At 33.8% G+C, this 23,853-nt stretch overlaps 2 protein-coding genes across 7 annotated transcripts in view; one reads left to right on the top strand and one right to left on the bottom strand.

Annotated features, from left to right (window-relative positions):
• The window catches only part of LOC106662822 (dual specificity protein phosphatase 10), a 76,046-nt gene extending 56,060 nt beyond the window's left edge, over nt 1–19,986 (top strand). For all 4 annotated transcript variants that reach the window (XM_014387199.2, XM_014387200.2, XM_014387203.2 and 1 more), the window contains 2 exons: nt 15,213–15,536; nt 18,944–19,986. In XM_014387199.2, coding sequence (XP_014242685.2) covers nt 15,213–15,536; nt 18,944–19,224 — 605 coding nt within the window. In that variant the 3' untranslated portion in view covers nt 19,225–19,986. The remainder of the gene's footprint in view (nt 1–15,212; nt 15,537–18,943) is intronic.
• A 196-nt stretch (nt 19,987–20,182) lies between these two features.
• On the bottom strand, nt 20,183–23,028 carry LOC106662823 (V-type proton ATPase subunit E 1-like). Of its 3 annotated transcripts, none has more exons than XM_014387208.1 (5): nt 22,803–23,028; nt 21,904–21,935; nt 20,884–21,059; nt 20,651–20,819; nt 20,183–20,513 (listed from the first exon to the last, which is right to left on the bottom strand). In XM_014387208.1, the coding sequence occupies exons 2-5, from the start codon at nt 21,919–21,921 to the stop codon at nt 20,211–20,213; spliced, it is 666 nt and encodes a 221-aa protein (XP_014242694.1). In that variant the 5' UTR covers nt 21,922–21,935; nt 22,803–23,028; the 3' UTR covers nt 20,183–20,210. The 3 variants fall into 3 exon arrangements, with proteins under 3 accessions (XP_014242694.1, XP_014242692.1, XP_014242693.1); XM_014387206.1 differs by having other exon boundaries at nt 20,651–20,836; nt 20,880–21,059; nt 22,803–22,962; XM_014387207.2 differs by lacking the exon at nt 22,803–23,028 and adding an exon at nt 22,070–22,105 and having other exon boundaries at nt 20,651–20,836; nt 20,880–21,059.
• Nucleotides 23,029–23,853: the final 825 nt, after the last annotated feature.

The following is a 23,853-nucleotide window of genomic DNA, read 5'->3' as shown; positions in this document are numbered from 1 at the left end:
ACATAGTCTCCGTTTTACATGTTAATTGTTTTTCTTCTATTTTTCTTTTTTGACATACGACCATTATACACGTGGGTTAATTGATTTGGAAAAAAATTATATGTAGATAATCCAATTAATTCAGATAAAGAGTAAAAAAAGGATTTATATGCTTTGTAGTTACGTAACCATTGAAATGGTCTTTTTTGCATATCTAATTCTTAAGCTGTAGGTTTTTTGGACAATTTGTTCTCTATCTTTTTATCTTCCAGATAAATATTGTTTAAAAAAATCGAATTATATGTATCAAGTTTGTCGCAAGCCTACTAATAATCAATACGAGTTCATCGAACTATACTTAGCCAGTTTTTCTTCTGTTTTAACTGAATGTGCGTTTGTTATAAGCTTTTCTCAATGCCAGAAGAGGAATACACCGGAAAATAGGAAAATAAACTCGGATAAGCTTTGTCGAGGGAAAAAATAGGTGACTCAGCGAAACACAATCTGTTTGTCAATTGCTCAAGAACGACATAGTCTAGATTTACGTACGTCAAGGCTTGAAGGTCGTCCTTTTATCTTTGGAAAAATTTAAAATTGTCTAGTCAATACTTACGTACATATTGTAAATAAAATTAAAGTTTGATAATCTTTGTTTATCAATGAGAAAGTGAATTCGAAGATAAATCTTGACACTTAGCCAAAAACGTTATAAAAATCTGCGTATCTTCTGGGTGACCAAGATATCTTTTATCTTCTTGGATGTTTATACATTGTTACCCAATTTGTATAATCGGCAATCAGGAAATAAGGTTTTTTTGAAGGATGCTTTTGATTTTTTTTTTTTTTAGAAATGGGGAATTGTGAGCTGAAAATTGGTCGAATATTTTATGTTAAAAGAACTTTCCCAGGACAATAGATGACTCAGGTTCTCTCACACGATTGTGATGTAAAATAAGGGGCTAAGGGTCATCGATTTATTAAAAAAAAAAAAAAAACAGCCACTACCGACATTTGCTTATTCTTTTAGTTTGCATATACTGATAAATTAGGCAGTGGAGAGAATAGATCCTACACAATGCTCGTGATACACGTCTATACCAGACAAGAACTTTGACCTTAGCAGACAAGTTTTACAGATATTTTAGCTTATAAGTGGAAGATTGTTATTCAGATATCGTGAGATGCGGTCGGATGTGATGTAGGTTTCAGAAAAACATTTTCTTTATCGTGCTCTACACATTTCTACGTTGGAAGATTTTGTCAAGGAAGTCTTTTTTTTTATTTTTGTGAACGGCTGTCGTCAAGATCCAAAATGTTTTGCTTTCATACAAGCCTCGTTTCACCATCAAAACAACATGAAATTCATCTATAACAAAGTAATATTTTAATTATAAAAAAAAAACTTTGTCCTTTTCTTGACCAATCTTTTATCAATGTGTTCAGATTCTTGTAGCAAGGTTTCGCTCGTGTGGGAAGTGGCATGACTCATGGAACAGCTTTCACTCTCTCTTAAGTTGATTCTCATCGAGGTGGCTGAAGACTCGAACATGCCATTCGATTCTATCATGGCTTCTATTAATTACCGGCCTTCCATCATTATCTATTGAGATGATGAATCATTCTTTTTTCCCTTGGGGGAAATTCCTCGATAGTGAAAGACAAATATTTCTCCATGAAGTGCTACAAACTGAATCAGAGTTTATGATAAGAGGGTTATTAAAAAATAAAGGTCAAATATGTCTACTTGTTCGATATCTATTTCGTTTGAGTAGAAAACACTTCTTGCTTTTAATTAATCTATTTTCATTGATTAAATATAATAATGATTTTCATGTGACTCCTATATAGAGAAAAAGGAATCATAAGAGTCAGGGCCAGTGGTGTTTTGGAAATTCATGCTTCAGTGGACTACAGTCCAAAATGCGTGCTACAAATGTCTACTTTGTCGAGATGAATTTCGTTAGAGTAGAAAACACTCTTTTTTTAAATTAACTTCATATTTAATTATTAAAAATCATGATATTTATGTGACTCCAAATAGAGTGAAATTAATTAATAACATAGTACACAAAAACTGACCAAATGGTGTTTTGGAACGGATTACAGTTCAAAATGCGCACTAGAACAGTGGAGATAAATAAGGCTCGAGAATTGATGATGTAAGGCTTTAAAGATGAGAATGAGTCACGCCAGGAACGAAGGAGAGGAACGGCCGGAGACCTTAACCAGCCGACCAAGGACATGGAAACTTTCCTCCGCCTAACTGTTACTTGCAAAAATTCCTTAACTTGTTGACCAATGTTATTTTCTTAAGTAAGATTTTTGAATTTTCTGAGTGTTTATATTGTTGTCGATTAAAAAATCCAAGGCGAAAACCCATTCAGGTACGATTTTGTCAGTTGTTTCTGTAAGTACAACAAAAAATTTGATGCTCGCGTAAAAGTTATACACTTTTTTCTGTTTAAATTTGATTCATATTGAAATTTTGAGTATAAATTACATGAATTGACGGATTTACTAACGGTCGTAGAACGGGAATGGAAAGGAAGTAGTTAGAGGAGTGAAGGTTTCGACACCGATTTTTACAACCGCTATTACCAAAGGAGAAAGTTTTGTTTCTGACCCAAATTTTTTCTTATTCTTTTACATTCAATGTCACGGCTTTTGCGGATTACGACAATCTAAATAATGTTTTGGTAGTAACACGGTGTCCGACAACTTTTCAACTCTGGGGAGAAATTTAAACCTGAAACGAGCAAAGTTATGATGGCCGGGTGGGTTGTGGCTCATAACTTCAAAGTTTTTTTTATAGTTTATTTGTTCAATAAAACTTTAGACATTACAGATGTTCGTTGTAACATAATAGGTCTTAAGTTTGAAGTTCATGAATGTCAATGCTGTTTGTTCTGGTCCTTTTGCCAGAGCTTCAAGGGGAGAAGAGTCGGAAGGCTCCTGGTTGTTGACATCCTCAGATGTTTACCCTCTTCTCGTCCTAAACGTTAGAACTGACTCATCTGTTTGATGAAGAGATAGGGCGGCTCATAAATGATTCACTCGGGATGATCTGCCACCAGCCTCCCTTATTAATTACAAATAAATTCTGTGTCATACCCCTGCTACGGTTGTGTCTGGTCGAAGGGGGATGAAATGACTCATTCACAAACATTCAATTTGGTGTCGAGGGCCATTAGTCAATTTGGGACTCCTCCGTTTAGGGGCAATCAAACTGTTAGACCCCTACTCCCACACCACAATATGTTTCACAAACAATCTTCCACCTCTATATCCTCCTACGTGGTAAATTATATTATCGGTTCTTCACTCTGCCAATGTGGAAAATTACTATTCACCTGCCTGGATTGCTTTTGATGTCCTTCCTGATAGAAATTAAACCGGTCATCATTCATTTGAACACGCATTAAATCAAAGACGTACTGTTGAATGATTCATAAAAGCCCTCCACCACATGTTAAGTAACTACTGTTGATAAATTTGAAGCATGGATAATGCTTATGAACCAACGAAGTTTAAAAACAACTTGCTACTGCCAAAAGCTTTTCTGATTATTAACAATTGTGTTTAAAACTACAAATAGATGTATCAAAATAATGAAGAAGGAACAAATTACTAATTTAGAATTATTAGTAATAAGTAGCCCTATAGCACTTGGCTGGAACCTTCCCAAGAATGAATAATTTTTAGTTTGTTTATAAAAATCTGAACACATTCAATCAATATCCGCATTACTCATCAACCCTTGAACATAGAACGTGCTCACATTATGTCAGCATTTTTACGTTTCTGGTTACAATCTGTGTACCTATTGTTTGCAGACATCTGTTTAAGAGTAGTCCAGATTCGAGTCATTGTTAATTGAAGAAGAAATAAATGATAAATGAAGGAGGAGTGATGATGACAATAAAATGCGCAAACGGACGTCTGTGAAGGTAAAAGTCGACACTCCGCCCTTGGTTATTCACCGGCGACCTCTTCCAATCGTTCTGAGTCACAAACCGGTTCACTGTCCGGCTGTTTTCCTATTTTTTCCATCTGCCCTTATAAAGTTCTTCTTTTCCCGACAGTCCCGAAGTTAATTTAAAATCTCCCAAAATGATGCCCGACGGGGAAGAGCCGGGGCTTATTTTGCACCCGTCCGGGAAAATAGAACATCTGAGTCATCATCGTTTTTGGGGTTGAGCCGAGATCTCCGGGTCATCGCCACCTGGGCTCGTTCCATCTTCGTTTTTTCTGCCTCTAATGCCAATTAATTCGGCTTTATTTCCTCTAATAGGACACGAGTCTTTCTATTACCCTGTGATCAAACGCTAGTTTGTCTAGTGGGTAACCCGACGACGTTCTACGATAGATCGGCCTAATTCTTGTTTATAATCTTCCTCTTCCGTGAATCACAACAGACGATTGCAAATACCCTAAAAAGGAACCCCCTGTAAACAAACGATCCACTTTCATTTCTTTGTCCACGGTCCAAGCTTTATTCTTCCACACAGAAGGCACATTTGGCCTTCCTGGCAAAATACGACATATTAGAAAAGATTTATAAATCAACCCTACCCCTCTTGCTATTCAGAGAGCTGTGTTGTATTGACGGATTGTATGGTGATGATGTCATACCTCGTGAATCATCCGTTGTGGGCTCGTTCACCCTGCGGACATTAAAATTAAACAAACCCTCAGTAGGATAAAGAAATCCCTCGGATGGGCCTACCCGACCGAGAAAATAATGGATTCGGAAGTGGACTCGGCCAGTTTTCGGCTTGGTCTAAATCCAGCGTCGGTCTGACTCTAAATTTAGGGAGGGAGGAGGAAAGACCTTCAGAGGTTGCTCGTCTTGAGGTGAGTCAACTTGAATCGCGATTTGATCTCGATTCGATGTCTTCAAACCCCGAGCTAAAGATCTATAATTTTTCACTAAACGCATCCTCAATTAACGTTTTCTACAAAATTATTCTTCATAAAGTTTAAAATAGCAGTACAGAAAGCAAACTGCCCATTAGCTGTTATAGACTTTAAACCATTAGCGTAAGTCACGAATTCTGTAGAAATAGTCAAGGAAATCGAACCTTCTTGCGTCAGAAAAACGTTTGAATAAGGAATTTTCTTAGAAACAAAACCTAAAAATCATTTTATAGTTTTATAGACTGGCTGAGATCATCAGGATTGCCTAACGCATTAGAACACTTAGATTAGGATACAGGTCGAAATTTTTACTTTGATGTAAATTCACAATGAATGTTAGACTGAATATTCTACATTTGAAAAGAGAACAAGTCAATTAAATCATCCAGCTCAAATCGATGTGGGTACCAACATTGTTCGTGACATAGTGACTCCTCTTTCAGAAAAAATAAAAACATCTTTCAAATGGAAAAGGGTTATATGATGTATTATTATATCCTTGCGATTGGAAGAAACGCAGTTGTCCATAATTGGCCAACTGGGTTGTATTTAACTCTTGCCAAAACGCTTGTCACATCCACTGACTCACATAACTGCCTCCGATTCCCTTCCAAGACCACCCTGCTCCCAAAAAAGAGCCGTTTCCTTTTATGTCACTTTTAACTCCTCTTTAAATAAATAAATAGAACATCGAGTGTGGTAAAAAAAGATTTATATACAAAAAAGAACAAGTTGGTTTTACTTTTACGATAGTGCAAAATAAAATAAAGAAAGAATGTCTCACTAAAGAGGATCCCAATTAAGACTGGTAAGGAACATTTATTATAGTTTTTTTTAATAGATAAATATAGATAAGAGTTGGATTTTAGCTAGGGCCAATCGTAACGGGGGATAGATTGTTGTGAAATATTGTGTTGAGGTCAACGAGATAACCTATAGACAGTCTAGCTGGCTTTGTCGCATTACGCCATAAATTGAATATACAGCACCGCATATTGCGGCTGAACATACAATGGATAATCGGAGACGATCAAGCTACAATAAAATTTACATAATTACACTGGACAAAATTAACACCCTTAAATTTTAATGTACTTAGGTTTATTCATATTTTGCATGTCAAAATGTTTGACCCCTTTGATACCGAGTATTTCCATCTCTGGCACGAATCAGGTCCGTTAAACGCCTAACGTTAAACGCCGTTAAAACTCATTGGAAAAGATTTCTGGTAAAATCCTGAAGATTCTATCTCATTCATCAAAAACAGACGTTTCTAACTCTGCTAGAACGTGGGTCTCGCCGTCGTACTCGCCATTTAAGTTGGTCCCAAATTTGTTCGATTAGGTTCAAATCTGGACTTCGAGGCTGGTCACACCAAGCTCTCAATTCCTACCTCATTCAGCTAGTCATCCAAAATACATACTCTAAGGTGCACTATCGTGCATTAGCGAGGATCTGTCGCCGATTTGTGGAATGGGGGGGGGGCAAATGACACTACACGTTCTTCAAGTCTTGTACGTATCTCTGTGAAGTTAGAGATCTTCAAAGAACGACCAATTCTGTGCGGAAATTCAAAGATATGTCACCCCCAGAACATCAATGACCCACCATGGAATGCCACTTGAAAAACCATGCAGCATGAGGCGTACCTTTCTCCTGAGCTCTCTATATGAAATTACGCCCATCTGAACATATGAGGCCAACTCTCACCTCAACTGTAATGAGAACTCGTCCCCAATCTTTCAATGTCCTATTCACTTGTTTCCGTGCGAATTGAAGCTTGGCTATTTACAGATCTGGTATGAAGAGCCGGGTGCCGGGCCCTGAAATTATTTTCATTGAACCTTCTTGTCAGTCCTAGAGGAAATCGAAACATTTCTTATCTCATTGGACATAATGCTGCGGTTTTGTCGCGACTGATGGCGGATGAATCTATCGACCCTCTGGTCTGGAGACCTAGGTGTCCTAGGCTTCTAGTGTAAAACCCTGTTTCTCTAAAGCGTCGAAAAACCTTCCTGTTGTAGAGTGATTTGCTCTCAGTCTCCTGGCGATTTCGCGTTTCCTGTATCCTTCCTCTACTAATGTTATGGCACTGATTGTGACATACTCACTCAAAGCCTGAATTGAACCATTGAAAAAATTTTAAGAATAAGAATAATATCAAATGAAATCAATGAAGAAGGGAGAGATTAGCTGAAAACGATCTTCAAGCGTAGCAGAATGAAAGGGCACAAGGTATTTTAAGTGCAAATGGGATTAATTAGCACATAATTAAATAAAGGATGTAAACAAAGCATTATTTGCTGTTCATTTTAACTACGATAGCTCCTAATTACCTGTAACTAATGTAGAAAGGTAATGGATTTAATTATAAACTAAATTGAGTGATGCGTTAAATTTTTCCATCAGCGTATTATATATTTATCCATTTGAATATATTCCAATGAAACTAATTACATTTAACAAATAACCAAACACTTTTTAAACTCTTTCTTATACTTTCTTTCGTCCCCTGCATGTTGGTTTATATGTAAGGATCGAAAATAAACAAAATCACAACACTTTAAAGTGAGCAAGTTTTGTGTAACGCTTCAACGGTTTTATTAGTCATAACGCAACCAAGAGATAAATATAACTAGAGTCTAATAAAAATTTAATATTAACGTATAAATACATTAGTTGGAGCTATCAACTCCAATCTTGATGTATTAAATAGCTTGATAAAAAAAGTAAATACATTTAAAACTTTATTTGTGGGGTTTCTGACGGACCAGGACTAAACAGAGTACTGGCACAATTGAACTGAACGTTTTCGTGTTTCATCTTGTGCATGTTTCACCTGCTAGGTTGCTTTTATTGGTAATGGCCAGCAATTGCGTAAAATTTACTGAAAGTTAATATCGAGTTTAAATCAAAATACGATCTTAATTTTACGAAGTTAGAGTGTACGACGAAAGTTTTTCCGTACGGCGAGTGAAACAAATGAAAATTTGCGACAAATTATTTTTGCATTCGGATAATTGCGCACTATCGCGTTTCTTTCACTTTTGTTTTCTCAGTTCTCGTCACGCTGGAAAATAGAATAAATCACGCTAGGCATTTCTTCGACAAAATCCTTGACAAATCTTACATAACTGGGTTTTGAAATCAGAACCCTCTGTAGTAGGATCGATTTTGGATTAAGATCTACAATAAATCATGTCTAGTGTGTTTAAATTACTTTTGTTTGCTGTTTCGTTTAGTTTTGGTAAGTTGGTTTAAAAATGGCGAGGAACAATCTCGATTTAAACCGATCCTTTTGTTCTTACTGACGTTTATAGTCTTGTGATGACCATTAAGAAACCTGCTGTTATTAATAGTTAAATCAGCCATGTACCTCAGTTTTTGTGCATTAGCTGTGGACCAAGTACTTCCTAATGGGCAAAAGGTGACAATAAATTCTGTCTGAGCTTCTTTAGATTGTGAATTATTCGAGATTGAAAGCCAGTATTCGTGTGGCGCCAGTCAATAATTATCGGACACAATTGGTGATTCGAATGTCACCGTTAGATGTCATCTTGAAAAAAATTGATGTCCGGAATCTACGGCCGAAATTAGATCCTCGTGATTTGCAATTCGTTCCAAAACCATTGGAACCACCGTTGGAGAAGGTGGCACATTTATAATTTACGAATCAGTAAGAACTTTTGCAAGCGTTCAGAAAGAGAACTATTTGGAAAAATAGCTTCAGCCGTAAATATTCGGTTCACCAAAACCAAAGCCAGGTAGGTACCCGTTGTTAAAAAAACAAAAAACAGTTTATATGTTTGATGAAAACGTTTTTGGTTTCCTTTGGATTATTAGAGTCTTGCCTCACCCTTGCTGATAACCCCTTTTGCAAGCGTTCAGAAACTATTTTAGGACCATCCCTAACCATGTTTGATGAAAACTATGCTTTTATTTTGACCTCAACAGTTTAAATTCTGAGTTTTCCTTCTTAAAGGTGGGATAATAGGTCATCTCAAAAAAACAACCGTTTTTTTCAATCCACTACGTTTCGGGTTTATTTTAATCCTTCTTCGGTGTGTTAGCGCCTATAAAAGATGCATAAATACTTCTAAAGAAACCTATAATAATTACGTCTCTATTCTGCTCCACTTCAAATTGTCTCTTTTATTTTACAGGTTCATGTTTTAAGAATGGAAATGTGAATAATGTGTGTGGTGTTTCCCTGCCTGACTTTGTGTTTATCTCTCTGTCTTTCTTTGTGCTTGGTTGGTGCTTGGGTCTCTCATTTTTTCTTACATGAAATCTCTCTCTCACTATCTCTTCTCTCTCTCTCTCTCTCTTTCTCTCTTTCTCTCTTTCTTTCTTTTTCTCTCTCATTTTTTCTCTTTTTCTCCCTCTCTCTTTATACATATCTATCTACCTAACAAACATGATTATAATCTTCAGTTTTACTGTGTAATAAATTATTTTCTCTTATGTTGACTCTCAATAGCGCTATATTTTCAATCGGCTAGCATTCTGTTCATTACTACCACAACAATTGCGTAAAGCTAATCGACCGTTATCGTCCTACCCTGGATCTTTGTTGTTGACAATTAGGTCATCTCGATCTAGTGTACCTAGCGGGCCATCTGGTTACTTGGACGAGGGCAGATGTCGTTGCAATGAAATGAGTCATAAATGATAACGCTTTATCGCCGACGCCCACTTGAACGAAAAGGGAAAAAGCGTTAACGCCCCTGAAAAGGCAAAAAGTTCACCTTAAGAGCTGTTGAAGAAAAAGTGACTTCATCGCAATAAAATTGTATTAAATTTTAGGGGGAAAGCCTTCAATTTAAGCAATTGCCTCGTTTTTCTTCCTCACAAAAGATTAGTTTTTCAGTACTTTTAAAATGCATTAAACAATAAGCAAGAAAAAACGGAATATTCTAGATTTTTAAATAAACAAATTTTTTATCTAATTTTAAGTTATCACTGGAAAACCCCATTTTTTATATATATAATTATTATTTAAGTACTGCACTTATTAATCACACTTTCTTATCACGATGAAGTGTTATTGATTATATAATTTATAAATTATACAATCCTATTTCTTTGTAGAAATGTTAAAAGGTATGTTGTTCAACCTTTTTTTTTAAAGATAGTTCTTACTCACGGTTCGCCGTTTTCGACTATCCGGATTTCGTGCTTAAAGCTCATCACGTTGAAGGATTTACAACCACGTAATCATCTTACAATTCATCCCGAGAGGCGTGGTTGTAACTCCTTAAACCTGATGATGAACTTTAAGCTTGAAACCCGGATAGTCGAAAACGACGAACTATGATGAACCATCTTTTTAAAAAGATTTTTTTTTTTACTCCTCCCAAATATACATTTTTTTGGAAATGTTTCACTTGTAAAAAAATTATTTTATTGGATAGTTCTATACGTTTCAGCTGTGGAATTATTTGTATGTCGTATATTCTTATGAATTAATTTTTCTATGTAGTTAGCTATCTGCTTTTTACGGTCCAACCTTTGTAAATTCTACTAGAGGTGTTAAAAACAACAAAATTTTTATTAGATACCCTATAATAGAACTTAATTACCTTACTCACGGTTCGTCGTTTTCGACTATCCGGATTTCGAGCTTAAAGCTCATCATCACGTTGAAGGATTTACAACCACGTAATCATCTTACAATTCATCCCGAGAGGCGTGGTTGTAATTTCCTTAAACCTGATGATGAACTTTAAGCTTGAAATCTAGTCGTCGCAAAAACAAACTGTTAATGAGAACTATCTTTTTAAAAAGATCTTCCCAAATATACATTTTTTTGACATTTTTAATTTGTTTAAAAAAATATTTTATCGGATAATTCTACACGTTTCAGCTGAGGATTTATTTGTATGTCGTGTATTCTTATGAATTAATTTTTGTTTATTGTTAGCTATACACATCTGTTTTTTATGGTCCAACCCTTGTAAATTCGACTCCATAATTTTTTTAGACACGCTATAAATAAAAATTTATTATCTTTGATATTTTTTATTTTTCATAGGAGGTAAAAATTTGAATAAATCATACGACTTATAAACAGGTGGATACCTTTTTTCTTTTTGACGAGGAAAAGAAAATAAGTTTGGAAAAACCGATAGCACGTGTGAGTCAGGGATATTCTGGTTGTCCTTCCACCTGCATGGTTTGGTTGATTCACCATTTACACAGAAATTCTTCAATATATGTATTTTCTTTTTTACACCGGCCAACAATCAGGACGTTTTTCTCCCCGGGATCATCCGGTTCCCACGGATTAACAGATGAAAAATTTCTAAACACTGCCGGAGAATTTCCCTTGCGTCTTTAAGAGAAGAGGGGGGCTGATAGTTTTCAAAAATATATGATTATAAATTTCAGTTTACTCTCTTAGATAACGTAGTGGAAATGCTACGATGCGTCACCCCTAATCAAAAGAATCGGTCAATTTTGTCGATATTTTTTTTAAGTTTAACGAGTGCTACCACTATATTGTGACTAATTATGTCTGTCTCCTTGTCTTTCTATGCGTTTGTCTGTGCTTTTTCTTCTGTCTGTCTGTACTGTTTATGATATATGTATTTTTCTATGCCTGTTATATCTCTCTATGTCTTTGAGTCTGTGTGCGTGTGTATGTGTTGTGTGCTGTGTGATTTGTTCATTTTGGATAATACATGGACATAGCTTTAGACTCTAGCCAACATGCCTCATTCGTGGTGTTTCTAATCATTATACAACGTTCTCCGTGTTACAAAATAAACGAAGGATTTAAATAATTACTTAAATGAACAGTGCATTAAATTTATAATTTATGATGAACTAGACATTCTTCTTTCTGCTTCTCCGGATTGGACGAACCGTAGTTGAAACTTTTTCATCCACTTTGGATACAAAAGGTTACTTACTAAGGATACTTTCCATCAGTACACAGGAAGGCACATACAAGAAGTAATGACTGATTATTGTTGTAGACGACCGTCACAGGAACATGCTTCACTGGTTATTAGATTGAATCTCATTTCATTTTCATCAAAATATGTTCTTGTGTTGAATGGATGAGAAACTGGTCAATCCTCCTCTATTCGACGACTGCGAATTTCCATTTTATTCTCTGCTGACAGGGTTCAGTTTGAGATGGGTAAATCTTCTTTTAGGGAAGTATCTTTTATTGAACCAAGGGCCGTTTTTTTTCCGAGTAATCAATCCTGAGCTTTAACCCATATACATAAATTTGACTCTTTTACCTGTACCAACAACCTTCTTAGTTAGATTTCTAATTTTCTCCAAAAGTGGTTGGCAATGGAGTCCATAGTGATTCACCCATGCCATCTTCGAATAATAATTAAGCTCAATTTCGACCTAGGATGCAAAGAAAACCCAGGTAAAGGAATTGTAGCAATAGTCAATGACCTAGCACTCCTTAGGAGAAGAATCGAGTCGATTGCACTGAACTAAGGAATTAGGAAAGTACAATATGGTAGAAGGGTGCACTGCTTGAGAACAAAAACACCACTTCCAAGTATCCACCACCACCATCATCATCATCCATAGTGATTCTATGGTAAATGTTAATTAAAGAATTGTTTAGTGAAGTATTGCGCTGAAAAAGGTCATGGAATGTCAAGAATGTAAAAATGGAAGTTTTAGCACGACAAGTGTTTTCTGTACATCGTAAATAGAGGAAACCAATCTTTATATCGATAATATCTAACATTCTTTGTAACTTTTCAATTTGTTAAATGGAGGAATTGTATATGGTGATCAAGAACCAATCAATCAAGGAAATCTTTATCTTGTACTCCTTATAAATCCTAGTAATCTACAGGTTCTTAGTTCACATGCAATTTGAAAGAGAGATCAACTGTAAATACAACAAGTCCTAAATACTAGTTTTCCTTTCCAAAAGATGTCCATCTATTTATACTTTGAGAACAGCTGTTATTGTCAGTGAGTGAGGATTGAAGGAAAAGACAATTGGCAGGTATGACGATTTTTGGGTACTCCGCATAGTCATTCAGGACAAGTTCCAATCATTCACATAGAAAATTGGTAGCATATGGTAATTAAAGTCGGTCGTAGTTGGGTATGCAATATTTGTCAACAGCTTTAAAAACTGGTATAATATGACTGAATTTAAGACAACCAGGTATAGTTAGAATTCTTAAAAAGGTGTAAGCAGTTCATGATTTCCTTATTAATCCGAGTCACAGAAACAATCAACCAAAAAAGAAATAAGAGAGTAGCAGGATATGTATCGGAAATTAGAGATTTATTGGAAAATTTGGTCAATAGAGGTTAGTTGAGTTTGCTGACGGCTATGGATGTTTTCAGGATCAAGTTGAGTTTAAGTTTCAGTTAGGGGAGTCTGTGGCGAAAATGGTTTAGGCGTTGACATGACTGAAACATACTTATAAATGCATAATTATGACCTAAAAAAAGTTTAAGTTACCTAATGAATTAGTTGGAATGTAAGCCTATATCGCTATATAAAAAGACATACCCACGGGGAAACGCACAGACAAACGGGGAAAAATAATTTATTAAAAATAGACAGGTATATCTGACAGTAATAGTTAAAAAGTTTACTCACGGACGTCTGGTAGTTATTATGATTTCAAGCATTTTGTTCATCGTCAGACTGAAAAGATAAACGTATTTGTAGATCTCTTTTCACTCTGACATTGAGTAAAATACTTAAAGTTGTCTGCGAATTGTCATACTGAAATGAGATCTACATGTACGTTTTTCTTTTCAATTGCATAAAATTTTCTGTTCATTGTCATACTGAAATGAGATCTACATGTACGTTTTTCTTTTCAAACTGGCGATAAGTATGCGTTTGTATTTTTAATCCGAAGATAAGCAGCCAACTTCAGGCATTTTGCTCATCGTCAGAATGAAAGATCTACATGTATGTTTTTCGTCTGCCAAAAACAGTTTGTGAGTTGAATTTATGCATTCACTCCATCGAAACGATTTCTGTCTATCAATAATTATTTAAGGAAATATAATTTTAAAACTTTTTTTTGGAAAACGTTTCCACCAGAACAGCAGAGTATTTTGTAGTAATATAATATTTATTTTTTTATTTTGGGAAGGGGTAACGTGACAAAAAGATCAGAGGCGACGGTGGGTATTGAATCCCCAACCCCGGGATCTACGAATTCTTTGGATTTGATCCTTCTTATTGTTATTTATTTATTTGCCCTTTTTGATAGTTAAAAATATCTTAGGGGTGTAACAATTGATCTACCCGTTGCTTGTTCTGTATATCAAGCTTGTAAAAGGGATTTTGGCTGGGGTCCGATTCCTCACGTAAAGCTTTGCCATTAGGGATGATGAGTCAAAACCCATATCCATCCATATGTATGAGTAATGAGCCCGATGGACCATTGGCGGCTGGGTACGATCAACCGTCAACGTAGTACCTAGTACGTTGTCGTCCTCAACCCCTCCTACCCAGTTGTGAGTTGGTGGGAGTGGTGACTAATACCAGCAACCCCTCCCGAACCCAGCAGCCGTCTCGCATTCAGTTCAGTAATCGTTCAGGCCCGGTTCAACAACAGACCGTTACGTTAGTATTTATTGTGGTTGTGCGTTTTTATTGTTGTTGTTTTGTTTTTTTATCCATTTGTGGAGAAACATGAAGAAAGAATCGCCTTGTTTGATTCTAAACTTGGGGCCGTTCCCGACTTGGAGTAGGACGGGTGGGTTTACCATTTTAATTTTCTCTTTTACTTAGGTCGTTCAGTACATTCCTCGTACTGTGTATATACACTGTTTTATATTATAATTTAATATTATATGTATATTGTTAGTCTTTTTTAACAACTAAATCACTTTCTCGTGGCCGTTTTCTATCTATAATAAATAACTTGTATGTTTTTCTATTGGAAGTAAAATTATAAATTAAACACTATTTTATTTTGAAAAAAAATCTGGTTGTACCTTTTAAGTACAATAAATTTTTACCTCAATGTTAATTTTCTTGGGCTTTAGCTGTTAATAGGTCAATTTGTAATAATTCTATGTTGAATTTGGAATTTAGTCTCTATCAATCCCAGTAGGATTTTTATATAGTATCCATATATCTCAAGCCTGAGAACACTTCCTGCTTACCAACGAATGGTATAGATTAAATAATAATGTGTCAAGAAGTATGTACAAATTAAAATTTAAAAAAATCGTTCATCCTTAAGAAATTTGGGTCAAACTTGACAAGACTTTCTCATTTGAAAATATTTTTTCATTGTTAATCTGATGTCATATTATTCGTTTTAATGTACTATTTTCCGTTGTTTTTTTAGGTGGACACAAGGAATTCGTGAAGCGGCACAGGGAGCATTGCGACAGTCCTGTTGCGACGACCCCCCTCATCCAGGAACCGCAGAATCCAGATATCGAGAGCCACCCTCCTTCTAGGGTCCTTCCTTTCCTCTACGTCGGCAACGCGAGGGACGCCCGTGACATCCAGCTCATGAAGGACCTCGGCGTTACCAAAGTCCTCAACGTTACCCAGGCTGGGGTCCCGTCGCAAGAAGCGTCTGGAATCGCTTACAGACAGTTACCAGCCTCGGATTCCACACAGCAGAACATCAAACAATATTTCGAGGAAGCTTTCTCTTTTATAGGTAATTCGAAACAACTTTAATCAATCCATAAATGCACGAAGAGATTTAAAATATTTGCTTAAACAATTTTGTTGTAATTTAAAATAGGAATAAAACCTAGACGCCATTTTGTGCAGGAGTCAAATTTGGAGAAAAAAAAATATTTTCACTAAAATTTCAATAAATAGAAAAGAAAAATTATGTTAGTCAGAAATTAGACAAAATTATAACTGATTTTACCATAAGTAAAACCCAAAATTGCCAAATGTACAATTTAAAATGAGGATATAACACACACCAACCTACATTTTGTTCAGAATTGACCCTAAACAAGGAATAATTGGTACTTCAAAACAAGTTAATCAATCTATAAATGCATGAAGAGAGAAAAAACACTTAAAATACTCTCTTAAATAATTTTAGCTTGTATAATTTAAAATAGGAATAAAACCTAGACGCCATTTTGTGCAGGAGTCAAATTTGGAGAAAAAAACTTTCCAATAAATTTTCAATTCAATACAAAAGAAAAATTATGTTAATAAGAAATTAGATAAAATTTATAACTGATTTTACCATAAGTAGAACCCAAAAATGCCAAATGTACAATTTAAAATGAGGATATAACACTCAACAACCTACATTTTGTACAGAATTGACATTAAACAAGGAATAATTGGTACCTCAAAACAAATCAATCAATCTATAAATGCATGAAGAGAAAAAAAACACTTAAAATACTATCTTAAACAATTTTAGCCTGTATAATTTAAAATAGGAATAAAACCTAGACACCATTTTGTGCAGGAGTTAAATTTGGAGAGAAAAAATTATTTTCACTAAAATTTCTATTCAATACAAAAGAAAAATTATGTTAATAAGAAATTAGATAAAATTATAACTGACTTTACCATAAGTAGAACCCAAAATTGCCAAATGTACAATTTAAAATGAGTATATAACACATACACCAAGCTATATTTTGTACAGAATCGATATTGAACAAAGAATAATTGGTATTTGAAAACAACTTAATCAATCCATAAATGCATTTAAATTGAAAAACAATACACTCCCATAAACAAATTTAGTCAAATTGCCTATACTATAAATAATTTTATTTGCTTTTATCGTCCTGACCAATTAGCTCGAACAAAAACTTTATGACTCATAATAATCATAATAAATAAAAAAGTTGTTTTATGACTCAGTTCGACTTCAATGGGATAGGGGTGCTAATTGTTAGAAGAACGCAGTTCATTCTGTGTCCCCCATCTAAGTCGAAGAATGAAGTGGGCCGTTGGCCGTGCGCGCGTGCGAGCAGAGGGACGCGCGTACGAGTGTTGTTTGTAGTGTATGACTCACCCTTCGTTTGTGTGACGTCAGGGGAAGCACCGCCGGTGACCTCCGATCCTCGATCTGTAGGACGTCACGGATTCTTGTCAGAATCGATCCTGTGCTTTGTCCCGTTTTATTTTTATTGGGGCAAACGCGAATCCTTTTTCGCGTGATTCGCCTATTTAATCGATCTACACGGGCTACGGGTTAGGCTTCGCGTGTCGGACAGGTAAATTTAGAATGGTGAGAGGGGGGTGCTTTGGCTGCCAAGTCCGTAGAATTTAAAAGAGAATAACACCAAATAAAACTGGCTAGGCCATTTTGTTCAGGTGCTATATTTGACACGAAATGATCTTAAATATCTTATTTATATTTTATATACAATTGCTAATCTTCCTCGAATTCGCCAAGCCTGTATAATTTCAAACAACAAAGAACCTACGACGCCATTTTGTTCAGCAGCCATTTTTAGCGAAGAAAAAACTATTTTCTCACTAATTTAAAATCAATTCAAAACGAAAATAATGTTAATAAACAAACTAGGTAAAAACTACAACTGTTTTACCATAACGAAACCACGATATTGCCAAATCTAATAAAAACCGACCACCATTTTGTTCAGAAGCAATATTGTCCACTAGTCTACCTCCACTAAATTCAAATTCTATTAAATTGAAATTGAAAACAAAAAATACTTGTTTAGGCATATTTGATATAATATGAGGTAATATATTCGACTCAAAAAGAAGGCTTTCTGTATAATTCCAAATAGAATAATTCCTTCAACGCCATTTTGTGCAGTAGCCATTTTTAGCAAAGAAAAAATTATTTTATCAATAATTTGAATTAATTTCAAAATGTAAATAACAAACTAGGTAAAAACTACAACTGTTGTACCATAACTAAACCACGAATCAAATAAAACCGACCTCCATTTTGTTTTGAAGTAATATTGAACAAGGATATTCTATTTCCACTGAATTCAATTTGTTTGTATTAAATTGAAATTGTGTAATATTAATATAAAAAATACTTGTTTATCCATATTTGAGATAATTTGACATATATATTTGACTCAAAAAGAATATTTTATATTTAATATAATTGACAAGTTTAATTATTAAACGCATAAGCTGTATAAATAATTGTTTATCTTCCTCAAATTTGACTAGCCTGTGCAATGTTATTGAGAATAAAACCTACGATGCCATTTTGTGGAGTAGTCATTTTTGCCAAAGAAAACAACTATTTTCTCAATAATTCGAATTCAATTCAAAAGTATAATAATATAAATAACATCATAGGAAAAACTGCGACTAATTTACCACAAGGAAAACCTCAAAATTGCCAAATCCAATAAAAACTGATTTACATTTTGTACAGAAGCAATATTGAACTTTTTGATTTTTTTTTTTTTTAATATTCTATCTCTACTAAATTCAAATTGCGTTAAATTGAAAATTTTTGAATATTAATACAAAAAATACTTGTTTTGGCAAAATAGTGTGCCAATATTGTCAAATTCTATACAATTTAATGTCAGAAAGCCATCTAATAAAATTGACTCCATTTTGTATCACAGCAATATTTGATAAGAAAACAGTTTGAATTGAAAATTGTTGAATCAAATGTAAAATATCGTAGAATTATTAAATTGCCAAGTCTGAACAGTAAAACTGGAATTTAATACACTAAAAAAATCCTATTCTTTTTTATTTGGTAGCCTCTTATTTTCTCCGTGTAATAAATGCAAAATAATGTTAATAACAGGCTAGATGGCTAATTGTTTGCAAGTAGAGCACAATGTAGGAGCATGAAATTGCCAAGTGTGGGGAATTGAAAATGAAATTAAAACCAAGTGAGACTTAACTTAGTTATGCATCTACCTCCATATAGTAGTCATATTTGTCAAAAAAAATAAGCTTTTAATTGCATTAAATATACAAATTTATTAAAACAGAAATAGTTCAATATTAAACAAAATCAAAATAGTTATGCCTATATTTGACAAGAAAACATATTACAAATACAATACACATAATAAATTAGTACAAATAGCATATTTCATAATGTAATGTTTTTTGTTTTTGCAGAGGATGCGAGAAAAAGCAATGGTTCAGTCCTTGTACATTGCCAAGCCGGTGTGAGTCGATCGCCTACAATAGCCATTGCGTACATCATGAAGCACCGAGGGGTATCGATGGTCGAGGCGTACAAGTTGGTCAAAACGGCCAGATCAATAATTTCGCCCAACTTAAACTTCATGGGCCAACTTCTCGAGTTGGAGCAGTGCCTTAGGTCAGAGGTGAAACCCTGCTGGTCTCAAGCAGCGACTCAGACGCCAGAAGAAGTCACATCTTCCTGTAGTGTTTAACGCCACACAATTTTTTTTCTTTTGTTTTATTCCAGTTTATTTTCAAGTTTAATCTAGTCTTTTAATTTATTTCTTTTACTATATTTTTTTTAGTGTATTATATTGCAAATTCAGTTTACTTGCATAAAAGGCTGTGCTGTAATACCAGAAGTTTTTTTACCATTTAATTTTTGAGATTTTTTACTTCTTTAATTTTTTGTGTGTATATAGAGGACATTGGAATATTGCCATGATACTTGTTAGAAAATACTATTGTTTTCCTTTTAATACATGTACATTTTACTTTTTTTAATGTACTGTCCCTATTAATTTCTATTCAGTTGATATTTTTGTTCCTTTGTGGGTTTTGGTCTAAATGGCAATATAAGAAGAAGAAAAAAACGTGTAAATGATGTAATTTTTTGTAGAATTTACTTAATTATTAAGTTCATATTAAAACCAAAATGTTTTTGGATTGTGAATACTTATTTTTCAAATGTTAATTTATTTATACTCTCAAAGGGAGAACAGAAAAAGAAATATAAGAAAGAATATTTTTTATTGTATTGTGTTGAGAAATGAAAAACCAAGTGCCTTGAAATAATTATATCAAGTATAAAAACAAAAAAAGGCTATATATCGATATAAAACAGACATATGTGTATAAGTACACACATATATGTTGTAATATGTGTATATATATTTTTGAATTAATGTAGAATTGTCAAGTTCTCCTTTATTTAGTATTGGTATTTTAAAATATTAGTACCCAACAAAGTTGAATTTTTTTTTTTTTTAATCCTTTTTTAGCCTTCAGATACTGTAATTAGGCTCCAAAGAAAATACAGTTTGTGCTCATAAATACCCTTCAGATGGTGTTTATTTTGTGCCACAATATAATTTATGAGTTACTTTAGTACGTTGTTACAAAATTCATAAATAGCATGAATTTTTTTAAAAATAGGTCTTAAAACTGAAACAATCTTTATACATGTTTATTTATACTATCACTCAAAGTATTTTCTCCTCGGGTTGATTCCAAATAAGTAATGCCTGATGACTGGCATGAGAAGTTTTCGGATGAGAGAAAGCCGGTATTGCAAAGTATTGACAATTTTGCACTTTCCCCTCCTGTCGTAGATTTCCGCTCCGCCAATCACGCTGTCCGGCAGGAAGAACTTGTTGTCAACTGTGAGAGATACATCAAGTTGTGTTAATCTTGTGTATTCTTGGGCGACTTCAGTCACAACATCCGATGCTATGTGAACATCATTTTTTCTCACTCTGATATGCTGCTTGGGTACTAACATCTGCCAAAAAATAAAATAAACATACTATAAGATTTTAAAGAGTGCAAATGGTATAAACAAATAATTTTTACAACAAAAAAATGCATACTATCTAAAACATTTAAAAAATATATATATTTGAAGGTGTGTATGTGAACCTTGATGCAAGCCTGAAGAATCAAATTTTTCATTGTTTCTCGGTACTCATTTGTGTAGGATAAGTTCTTTATTACTTGTTCTCTCGTCTTATTAAAAACATCTTCCAGTACTTCCTCTTTTAGTCGAAGGATCCTTATACGTGCGTTGTTTACTGATGACGAATGGGCTCTTTTTACATAGAAATACTTTTATTATATATTATTGATCTGACTAGCATTTAATGCTTACATACATAACTTTCTGTTTTTCAACTAGTTTTTCCAATTTTTGAAAATGATTGTTTATCCGAAGACGCTCAGTTTGAACCATTTGCCCAACGAATATATTGAATTCTTCTTCAGTTTTTGCGTCAATTTCCTGCGCTCTTTCTTCACCCTCTTGATCCATAAAAGCGACCATCCTCTCAACCTTATACAATATGAATGTTATAAATTAACAAAAACGATGAAACAAGTGAATATAAAAAACAGTGATATTACATTCCGATTTAAATTTCATGATCATTTTTGTATTAATACGTGTAATTTTTTTGTATCATTATCCTACTTTCTTCCCCCCCCCCCCAACATAAATCAACTCCGAGGACGAATCCTATAGTGCCAGTGTTTTGATAACAAAAGCCCATTTGTAAATATGCCCAGAGGCCTTGAATTCGGTCTGGGGTCCTTACTACGCCTTAGCCGTTGCGGCCACCAACGCCCCTCATCTTTTAAAAATATATCATAAATGGTAGGTACCTAAGTCTTAAAAGAAGGTACCTAAGATGCTGAGCTTTTAAAGGATATGGCATTGTCCTTCATTTAGGACTAATATTATTAGTTAAACTATTAAGTCTTGAAAATATTTAATGATAGCAGGTATGTGTAAAGATATAGCTGCTAGGTGTTAAGTAGCAATTAGTAGTAGTTATAGTGGAAGAAAGAAGAAAAATAAAAGAGACATTTCTACTAAAAGTTTGTACTGACAAATATAAAGAGAATAAACCAAATTTTAATTGACCTTAGTAGCTTTGTCTTTACTTTGTGAAAAAATATCCCAAAAATTGGTTACCAAAATACCCGTAAATTTGGTGATATAAGATACACATTTTTGCTGATCCAGAAACAAACTCCCTGATAAAACTTCAACAAAAATTCAAAATTCAGTTATACATTTCATTTTTCAAACAAAACTGCATTTATTTTTCACTACATTTATAATTATTGTTATATTTATTTTAATTAAACTGCTAGTAATATTTTGATAAACATACCTGCTTATTAAAGTTCATATTTGCAAAATTATCTGAAATCAAAAAAGTTTAGTAAAAACCAACTGAAATTGTTTAAAGCCTTAATTTATAATACAAGAAATAGTTATGGAAGCATAGCCATATTTCTAGTCTTGGAAGCATAATATTTTAACTATAGCGAGCTCACCTTATAATCAAACTTATGGATCATTAGTTGAGACATAAATTTTATTCATTTATTTTAAACAGGCTATAACAAGAAAATGTCATTTTATAACAGTTAACCTAGAATAGGACACACTAGTCTTACACAAATCAACCATTGTGACCACTATTATTTTAGCTTTCAAATCTTAGGAGACAGCCCAAATGAAAGAATTAGTGGTACAAAACAGAAAATTGCTAAATACATAAATAATCAAATATAGTATAATATAAGAAATGAGTTGTTGGAGTAATAATAAAAATAAATTTTAAACACATTTAAAAAATATTATTTACTATTAAAATATTTTGAAAACAACACTGACAAAAAATATCAACTTTAAGATTGTTCTTTTAATGATTACAATATGTTTTCTATTTGCATAAAGTAGTGTGCAGTATTCCCCCCCCCCATTTATGAATTGCTATTACTACTAATCGATTTAATCTTGTTAAGAAAATGACTAAAAAATTATCAATTTATGGCATGATTGTCCCAATGTTGGATCTTTAAGCTTGGCAAATCCTTGGTTTTGTCTCAGCCATATTTCAGCATTTTGCCAACTTTGGCTATTGGTCTGTACATTTATCTATGTATGCCCTTTTTATGGATAATATGCATCTGATGGACGAAACTAACGTCTAAGTGGATATAACAATATATGCTATTTAAAACAAATATCCCAGGTTCAATTAATAAGCTAAAAAATACTAACCTTTTATTTAAAGATATTCTTCTTGTTATATGTACAGAAATCGTAGCATTTTGATATAAAAGCACTAAAATTATTTAAAAACAGTGGTGATTCATAAATCTTGAATGGCAAACTTGCAATAGTTTATTCTTACAATCACTACCACCAAGCATATGTTTGCATTTTATTTTTGTTTTCAAGAGCTTTTAAATTATTTTTTCTCATGTAAACATTTTTGACCTCTTCCTTAAATAAATAAATTAAAAAAACATATGCACGACTAGGCTGTTAGTGTTTTCAGTGATCCTGTCATAAAATTAGCTTTCGATTTTGAAAATAGTTATGTAACTACATGATTTTTATAAAGAAGTAGATGTGGTGGCGTATCTTCAAATTTTGGGCAAATAAGGCTTGGGTGAAACCATATTCTGTTGCATAGTTTCATGTCACCTCTGCAACCCTGATCAAATGTTCAAATCTTGACAGATATTTGTGAAGTCTGTAATTACACAAATTTTGTTAAAAATCAAGCACAAAAGCCCTGGCCTGGTTACACAACTGCTATAAAATTGATCAATTGAATGAGTCAAAATGGATTAAACAGACAAATTCTACTATGGAAATGTATTAAAATCTTGCTGTAGTGATGGTTTTGGTGATACGGTATTTTTGGAGAAAAAAAATGTAAGTGTTCTGTGTTTGAATTCAGAACAGCAATGAGTCGCCATGTCAACACTAATGTAGTTGGTCACTGACACCCACATGTTTGAGATAAGACCAAGGTATCTTTTTTATATGAAGGACTTTTTATCAAGTATGATCAGTGAGATACATCATTTATAGTCTGTCTACCTTAATCCACAATATACTCGAGGTCCAAAGCTTAAAAAAACCATTCTGGTAAATGAATTGGACAATATCAGATTTACCTATATCATTAATAAAACAAAGCCATTTTGGATTAAGTAAATTTTGGTGTAATGCTTGGATAAATTACATAGATTAAAACAACAAAAATTGTTCTCCAAAGTACAACTGACTGACAAGTGCAGTGAGACAGGCCACGACATAC

This window comes from Cimex lectularius, unplaced genomic scaffold (assembly GCF_000648675.2).
Source record: "Cimex lectularius strain Harlan isolate CLEC.00 unplaced genomic scaffold, Clec_2.1 scaffold73, whole genome shotgun sequence".
NCBI lineage: Eukaryota > Metazoa > Arthropoda > Insecta > Hemiptera > Cimicidae > Cimex > Cimex lectularius.
This window is presented reverse-complemented; position numbering and strand designations above follow the sequence as displayed.